At 39.7% G+C, this 9,586-nt stretch overlaps 1 protein-coding gene across 1 annotated transcript in view; it reads left to right on the forward strand.

The window, feature by feature from the left end:
• Window positions 1–9,275, forward strand: part of gpsm1b (G protein signaling modulator 1b) — a 40,714-nt gene extending 31,439 nt beyond the window's left edge. The window contains exons 12-14 of the mRNA XM_056290594.1: window positions 4,275–4,437; window positions 5,023–5,228; window positions 7,191–9,275. Of these exons, the coding sequence (XP_056146569.1) occupies window positions 4,275–4,437; window positions 5,023–5,228; window positions 7,191–7,391 (570 nt within the window). The 3' untranslated portion in view covers window positions 7,392–9,275. The remainder of the gene's footprint in view (window positions 1–4,274; window positions 4,438–5,022; window positions 5,229–7,190) is intronic.
• Window positions 9,276–9,586: the final 311 nt, after the last annotated feature.

Raw genomic sequence — 9,586 nt, forward strand, 5'->3', positions numbered from 1 at the left:
TTTGACATGTCATCCACCCCCCCCCCCCCAATTCCTGTTGACGAATCTATCAACAAACTTGTTCACATGACTTCTGGTCAAAAGACAAAAATAAGGGAAAACCAGGTCAGATTCAACACATGTATAATTAAGTATTTGCTTCAGTAAATAATGGTGCAAGGATATTGGGTACAAAATGGATAATTGTCAGATTGGAATTTCATAAAATTGACATAATTTAGAGCTCAGCAAGGAAGCGAGAAAGCCAACAGCTGTTATTGATGGAAAAAACCTGGCGAAATGAAAGTGTATGTTCCATCTTTTTATCTGTTAAATCAAATACACAACACATCTGATCCTATATAATCTGACATTCAGTTAAGCTTTAGTCTATTCCCCCATAAGAGAAGCACAGAGAGAGCTGTCTCTGTTTTTGGCCCCTGTGCCTTTGTGAAAATACAGAGGTTATAATTGCACAGATTTTAATTTAGTTTCTATAGCAACAGTAATGCAATTTAGGGAGGAGAGAACCTCTTCCCCTTTCACATTCACTTTCTTCCAATTGATATTTTTCACACACGCTCACCTTCTCTCTGTCTGGTGCACGGACGCACGCCAGAATCACTTAACCCCCCCCCCCCCCCACACACACACACGATCCCCCTCTCTTTTTATTTTTCTCCCTTGTCATCTTTCCCTACTACTTGGTTGTTCTGCTGCCCCTGTAGTCTGCTTGAGTAATTGGAGAAAACACACTGACGGCAGGAGAGCCACAGAGACAGAGAGGCCAAGGAGAGAGGACATACACTGTAAGAAGACACGGCTGATTATTACTGTCAGGGCAAGGAGATGACAGTCACACAGACCTCTAACTGTTGCTTAATAGGGCCTCAAACATGCCGTTTATTTTTAGAGATGTCAATGAACAGATTTTCTGACTTTCTGAAAAACTCATAGGTGGTAATACACTGGTTGATTTATAGAAAATTGGATGTTACACAACCTTTTTGTGTGTGTGTGTGTGTGTGTGTGTGTGTGTGCATCTTGGAAGGATTGAGTATTGCAATTTTATTTTTGTGATTTACCAACAGACAGGTAGATGTTTTGGGTAGTCGCTTACTCATATCTGCACCCATCCAGCGCTCTGTTTGCTCCCTGCATGTTATGTCCCCTCGCCTATTGTCCCCCCAGCCTTCTCTTTCCTGACAATATGACTGTGATCAGAGACCCCCACCCCACCCGCCCACCTCCACTCCCCCAACTACCTCTCGCTCCCCATAATGACTTGTTTTCCCACAGTGGGGGAACAGGCTACAACTGGGACAAAGATGGCCTGCAGCAGATTGAGAGAGAAAGAGGGGAGGGCAGAGAGAGAGAGAGAGAGAGAGAGAGAGAGAGAGAGAGAGAGAGAGAGAGAGAGAGAGGGGGGAGAGAGAGAGAGCGAGAGAGAGCGAGAGAGAGCGAGAGAGAGAGAGAGAGAGAGAGAGAGAGAGAGAGAGAGAGAGAGAGAGAGAGAGAGAGAGAGAGAGAGAGAGAGAGAGAGAGAGAGAGAGAGAGAGAGAGAGAGAGAGAGAGAGAGAGAGAGAGGGAGGGAGGGAGGATGGTAGAAACCGACAGATAATAGGGAGATAGAGGAGGCAGGGAGAGGAAGGGGGCTTTAGAGGACGGCAGAAGAGAGGAATGGAAAGAGGAGATTGAAAGGGGAAGAGAAGGGTATGTGATTCAGGCGTGTGGACATAGCAAGAGGTGAAAGTGCTTGGATAGAAACGAGACAGAATAGGAGAGAGTTGCCTGTGGTAAGACTCTTCACTTATTTTTTTAACAATATAACAATAAGAATACTAGATGTACTCAGTGTGAATCTCTTTAAAATTAATTTGTCCTTCTGTGCATTTCCCTCTGCCTTACAGGGGGTCAACACACATTTTGCCTTGATTCAGAGCTTTTAGGACAAATAATAAAACTGTCTTTTTGCGCTAAACTATTTGAATTTTCCAAATAAAAGTCCTAACAGCAGAAAAGTTTAATCTGAGAATTTGAATTTAGGCTGGCTGTCTATGCTGACCTACTTCACTATCATGGTGCACACAATGCTAGCTTGCTTGTATCTAGTAGTATTCTAGTAGAGCGTTATCTTCATCATCGGTGCCACATAGGCATAGCTTTGACAGGTGTATTATTAGTGGGGCTGGTTGTGTTAAGGTGGGGGATGGAAGCGTTGTTCAAGGGCTATAGTCAAAGCTCTTTCATCAGCCACTATTGATCTGTGATGCCTCCTTTGGTTCTTTTCCTTTGATACGCTGGTCTGTCTTCTATTCACTTACATACATTTCGGTTGTTGATCATTTCGCCTGTAGTTGGTTGACTTTGATAGTCCTGTGGGCTGCAGACTGGAAGTGGTGTATAGGATGTAACGTTTGATTAGTTTTATCATTGAATGCCAACAAAACTTAGCGGATTCAGTTAAACATTGTCTGTTCTAAACAAATTTGGTTTGTTGAATGAAATGAGGGTAATATTCAGTAACGGTTTTAATTAAATGCATGTAATAAGTGTTAGTTAATAGATAATAAGGCCCTAATAAGTCCTTATAAAATACTTATTAACATTATTATGTGTGAATAAGAGTATAATAAGTGGCATATAATAGGTGGACTATCAAAGTTATTTTAATAACTTTTAATAGCAATGGTCCTTAGATGATACTTGCAAAGTGTCATGCAGATTGGATTTACAACTTAAGACGAGTGTGAAAAAGTATTTTTGGATATTTTTCAAGTGCCACTTAGGGGCCGATAACATGTTTATGATGCTATTATTAACACATATAGTCCTATACGCATGGGCCTTATTACTATTAACTTAAACTTATTACATGCACTTAATATAAAGCATTACCTAATATTCATTATTTAATGGGACATGCTCTTTTCTTGACAACCTTTAGTATTTATAAAATATTCATGTTTTCACTTGAACTCATTCCTTTCTTAGTTGAACAAATTATGTTTTCTCTTTATTCCTTATTCATCATCTTAATTCATTATGTTTACATTCTAGGTCATTATATGTGCACTCAGTTACATATATGCTCAATTCATGATTTATTATTTGTTGTTTCAGTTTTCAGCAATTAAATGTAAAATCAATTTTAGGCTTTATGGCTTCACCATGTCTAATATTAGGCACATTTAAAATAATAAAGACATTTTAATTATATAATATATTATATATCATATCATATATTGCAATTATAATATGTCATAATATGTTATGATATAATATAATGTATACAATTGTGTTCTCCGCAAATAGATTACAGGGAGGAGATTTTACACTAGTCTCGGAGGATCAAGTGTCAGAGAAATACAACATATCTTTTGGTGCTGAACAAGGAAGCTGTATTGGTCCCCTATTTTTCTTGCTATACATGTTTCCCTTAGGTGATGTTGTCAGAGAACACAATGTTAGCTTCCATAGCTATTGCTATGATATACAATGATGTATTTCCATTGAGCCAAATGATACCAACGCCTTAAGTTTTCTGTTTAAGTACTGACTGGTGTAATTTCAATTTAAATATTTGGATATGCTGTTTTGTGTTGCTGATTGCTGTAACTTGTCGTTTTAAAGATGAGTTGGTGACTCCCAGGAAACATCAGTTGCTACTCCCTGATGATTTTACAGGCGACTAGGCATTGCACTTTATTGAGAATGGGTTTTTATTTTTAAATTCTTATATTAGTAAGAGACTGTACCACCTTGAATATGTAGGCCAAGGTATTCTCCTCAAGGATGTTCATCCCATGTGAGTTAGTCAGATTAGTCTTTTCATTGCCACAAGTTGGCAATCTTAGAAAACTTAATTAAGCACTATATATCATAATTCAAAATATGATAACTCATGAAACCCCAAGAAATATATTCCTCAAGCACTAGGGACATTTGTAATACATTTGGCATTGTGAAAGTTACCTCAATACGAAATTAGTTTCCATGTTTGCTTATGCCCTTGTTTTTGTATGATGTGTTGTGAAACAGTGCATATCATTTGAAGTGATCAGTATAAAACTTTTAAAATCATAAAAGAAGGTCCAATTTACAGCTGTTGGCATGATCAAGGTAATCCAAAATATATTGTGAGGTATGCTTAGCAATGTGATCACAAATAAATTGTGAACCAGCAGATAAACAGGATATCAGGAGACACATAATTGTCTGTATGCCTGTGTATTGGTTATTTTTAGCTGAGAGTAATATTTTTTTTTTCTCTACAAATGTTGCTTATGTTTCAGAAGCTAGGTCGTGACGCCTCTGATGAAGACTGCTTCTTTGACCTCCTCAGCAAGTTTCAGAGCAGTCGCATGGACGATCAGCGCTGCAATCTTGATGAACCACAGAATGGAGACAATGGAGAAGGTGCTACTGACTCCATGCAATCTCTAAACGAGATGATAGGTTAGTTCGAAACTTAGTATCATGATAGTGCCTTAGAGCACAAGCTGAAACAATACTAACTTTGTAGTCTTTTTTTAAGGGTTATTTTAAGATCATCTGTGCCCCAAGAGATTTCCACTAGCCTTCAGTTGTTTTTATTTTATTTACGAGAACAAAGTTGCACAGATTATTAGGCAAATTTAGCATTTGCTGTGTGACTTCCAAATTAATTTTTAATTTTGTATATCTCAGGGGGCGTCCAGATAGCTTAGTGGTCTATTCCATTGCCTACCAACATGGGGATCGCCGGTTCAAATCCCCATGTTACCTCGGGCTTGGTTGGGCATCCCTACAGACACAACTGGAAGTGACTGGTGGCTCCACATGAATCAGAGGAGGCATGTGGTAGTCTGCAGCCCTACCTCGGATCAGCAGACGGGGTGGAGCAATGACTGGGACGGCTCGGAAGAGTGGGTTAATTGGCCGGATACAATTGGGGACAGAAAGGGGGGAAATTTTTGTTTATGTCTTTGATTCACATCTCTTGACTGATTGAGCTCTTAACTCTCTGTATCATGATATTTTGTACTTAATTCTCTCTCCCAGATCCTGCACTCACCACTTCCCCCCAGACAGAGGAGCTTTTTGATTTGATTGCTAGCTCTCAGAGTCGCCGTCTTGATGACCAACGGGTTAACGTTGGGAACCTTCCAGGCTTGAGAATAACCCAGAACAACTTGGGCCACCTGGTGGGTGAAGGGGATACTCAAGAGCCCAGTGATGATTTCTTCAACATGCTCATCAAGTGCCAGGTGACACCAGCCCTTCCAACCAAATAGGTCTTCAGATGTTGAATTGTCTTTCCAAGCATTAGTATTTAAGTTCAAAAAGGCCATACATTATTATTATTTGGGCCTATTATCTCAAGGATTCCAGGTAATTTTCCAGTTTTCTTGATGTAACAAGTTGTTTTCCTATGATCATAAGACGTTGGTATAGGCGCAACTATTAGAGCCTCGTTCTCAAATGACAAGACACTAGTTTAAAAGATGTCTATTATTGGGGGTCTGGGCGGCATGGCGGGTTATTCCATTGCCTACCAACATGGGGATCGCTGGTTCAAATCCCCTTGTTACCTCTGGCTCATTCAGATGTCCCTACAGACATAATTGGCCGTGTCTGTGGGTGGGAAGCTGGATGGGAGTATGTGTCCTGGTCGCTGCACTAGCGCCTCCTCTGGTCAGTTGGGGCACCTGTTCAGGGGGGAGGGTGAACTGGGGGGGGAATAGCGTGATCCTCCCACGTGCTACGTCCACCTGGCTAAACTCCTCACTGTCAGGTGAAAAGAAGTGGCTGGCGACTCCACATGTTTCGGAGGAGGCATGTGGTAGTCTGCAGAACTCCTGGATCGGCAGAGGGGGCGGACCAGCGACCAGGGACAGCTTGGAAGAGCAGGGTAATTGGCCGGATACAATTGGGGGGGGGGTGTCTATTATAGATAAACATATAGTTTATATCTGAAACCCAGTGGTAATTTCTTGGGTTTATTGCTGGTGAAATAACATCTAGACTAGATGACAATAATTGGGTAAAAAGTGAAAGTTTGCTAGATGTATATCACAACAGACTTTCTAGTTGCAGCACAGATAGCACTTAATGTAAGATTACAGCTAGTGCACATATATATTTTATAAAATTAATGTTTAATTTTAGCAGAAGTAACAGCTTTCATATTTCATGTGCAACAATTGCGTCAGCTAAATTCAGGTCAGCTAGACCTACCCTATGACAATTTACAGTGATATTTGAGTCATTAAAGGGAAACATAAGCTGGTCTAAGTATAGCTGTGACACAGACCTCCCTCAACATCTAGATTATGCCTAGTGCACTCAGGTCTGCCTAACAATTGCTGTATATTCAGATAATAGAGGTTATCACGTGATCATTAAAATACAACGTTGCTATGTTGAGATCACAAGAAAAATAAGTCTTGATCTCGAGATAACACGACCAAAAAAATGACAATATTGTGAGCCATCTACAGACCTCCATACATTAACTTTTCAAATTAGGAAAATCATTTAGCTTGCCTTCTTCTCAATTAACATCCAAAGGAAGCTGATTCTAAAGAATCTGTTTTGGGGCAGTCTTGATTGCTATAAATCATGAATACTGAAATGTTCATTGGATATTTTGACAGTTTCAATTGTGGGCTTTTAATGGGGATTTTTTTACATTTTTTTCATTTCACAAACACTCGACTGAAAAAAAAAATCTTAATAGGGTATCCGGGTAGCATAGCGGTCTATTCCATTGCCTACCAACACGGGATTCGCTGGTTCGAATCGCAGTGTTACCTCCAGCTTGGTCGGGCGTCCCTACAGACACAATTGACATGGGAAGCCGGATGTGGGTATGGGTCCTGGTCGCTGCACTAGTGCCTCCTCTGGTCTGCCGGGGCACCTGTTTGGGGGGGAGGGGGAACTTGGGGGAATAGCGTGATCCACCCATGCTCTACGTCCCGCTGGCAAAAATCCTCCCTGTCAGGTGAAAAGAAGCAGCTGGCGAGTCCACATATACCGGAGGAGGTATGTTGTAGTCTGCAGCCCTCCCCGGATTGGCAGAGGTGGTAGAGCAGCGACCGGGATGGCTTGGAGAGTGGGGTGATTGGCCAAATGCAATTGGGGAGAAAAAAAGAGGAAAAATCACCCCCCCCCCCAAAAAAAAGAAAAAAATCTTAATTTCGTTATTTTTTTTCTCCTTCTGTCCACAGTCTTCCAGGATAGATGATCAGCGCTGCTCCCCACCGGAAGCAGGCCCTCATGCCCCCACAGTGCCTGATGAGGATTTCTTCAGTCTAATCCAGAGAGTGCAAGCCAAGCGCATGGATGAACAACGAGTACAGCTGCCCACAGACGACCAGGACAGCCCTTACTTTCCAGATCAAGAGCCACCTGGTCAAGACTCCAGCTAAGACTTGCACATTGTTACTTGACTCTATCTAAAGGACCATACGATAGAGAGAGAAGGAATAAGAAGCGATGAGTTACAATTGGAGAGGAATATCAATGAGGAAATTTACTAGGCTCTTGATGACATGACAAATCCCATGTGCAATAGGTTGTACCTGTCAAATGTTGCTCAATGCATTATGTGTTAAATGCATGTAAATACAACAAGAGATCAAGCAGAATTTAGGCGAGAACACTTGGTTAAGAAGGTCTAAGGTGAAGTTTTGTGCATTTGCATCACTAACAGGCTTAAAAAGATAGACATTTAACCTGTCTAATGCCTTAATCAGCATTTCTCAGACTCAGATTGTATTCTCAAATTTAAGGTGTTGTAGTTCAGAAGCACATGATGAGTGTACAATATGAAGCATTCATGTGGAAAACTGGTATTACTTGTCAAAGCAGTATTTGGGGTTAATCAGTGGTACAACGGAGACCTTTGTTAGAAAACTGCTATAGTCAATAGCAACAATACAAATAACAAATCTTGATTGGATTAACTACTCTAACCTAATTCGGTATAACCAGAAAATAAGTCACCATATATGTTTATTGAGTCCCTTAGGTCAACAAAGAATCACATCAAATCACATTATGTCATATTGTCATTTGTGTTAATAGGTTCACCAGACTAATTAATCTCTAAAATACATTAATATGCCTACACAGTGTGCAGTACCTTATATGTATTGTACAAAATCTCTTAAATAGGTATTTATTTGATTATAGTTATAACGAAACAGTAGAATTAATAGGATTAGAGAATAAAACAATATGAATGGATAATGTTTCCGTTTAAGGTTGCAATATTTAAACTCGGCTGTGTAAGTATTTATGTTTGTGGCCCAAAATGTTCTGAAGAGCCAATGGAAAAACAGTGTTTAATGTCATTTCCCATTCATCTTAGTAACGTTTGATAGAGATGGATGGATGACAGCCTTATTTTAAGACCACATAAAGGCAAAACAAGTGTCAGTTCGTGAAGCATTTGACGCAGAAAATAACGCAAAGCTAAATAACTGCTAGTTCGTAGCTATTAATCTAAGCCTTGTTGTGTTGATTCACTGCCTCCCTGTGGTCGCAAATGTGTACTACATCTCTTAATTGACCGTCAATCTACCTGCTGGGGGTAAGAAGACGTTCTCTGTTCTCAAGTATAACGAAGGATAGGGTTGTAATAATATTGCGCTTCAAGTAGGATGATTTTGAGCACTTTCTTCCTATTTCAGTGACACGCTTTTCTCAGCTGTGTGATATAGGCAAATCCCTTTGGTAACGGTTAGAGTGGTTCATGAAAACAATTAGTGCCTAGTGTATATTCTTGTTCGTTTGTTGTTAACTGGATCTACAGCTGTACTGCTAAGTTCATCTAAAATAAGCGTAGAATAAGAAAATAAACACCTCCATTTTCAAACAGGAATATAGTCATTATACTGTACAGTGCTTCCATTTAAAAGAATTAAAATGCTGTGTCCGCTTTGCAACTTAAATTTAAATAAAAAGAAGTAACATGCACATTTTTTTTTGTACCTAAAAATTAAGGAACTTAAACATTTAGTGTCCTCTGAACCTGGGTGGGCTTCTTCACGGTGGTGGGTCATGGGTACAGAAGCAAGTACATGTTCATGATCCATCCCTGTATTTGTGATAAACAACTTGCAAGTTCCTTCAGTGAATATATCTGTCCCAATTTCATTTCCTGTTCCTCATGGATAATTGTGCTTTGGAACTACTCTGTATGCTTCTAGCTGTCACTGCCACAATATGTACATATATATTTTTTTGTATTTATGTTCCATTTGAGGACATAAAGATGTCCCCCATGCTTTTAATAAAATGTTTCTGATGTTTTATTGGGCTATGTTGTCATGTCATTCTCAAAGATGGTTAAAGAGAAGATATGGTTAGGTAAATGTATGGATTATGTAGATTAATTTGTTGCGACAAGATCCTTATTAATGACAGGACATTACCTCCGTTATCAGATTCATAAAGATTAACAGAAATATTCAATGCTATCACATGGGTGCCAACTCCTACACTAAGAAGGCAAAGAGGAGAAAGGCTAAATCAAGGTGTAGGGTATCCCTTCAGTTGAAACATAATGGCATGCTTTCAACTCTGTCTTTATGTAGAATACATGAAATTATAAAGAATA

Source organism: Lampris incognitus, chromosome 12 (genome assembly GCF_029633865.1).
Source record: "Lampris incognitus isolate fLamInc1 chromosome 12, fLamInc1.hap2, whole genome shotgun sequence".
Taxonomy (NCBI): Eukaryota; Metazoa; Chordata; class Actinopteri; order Lampriformes; family Lampridae; genus Lampris; species Lampris incognitus.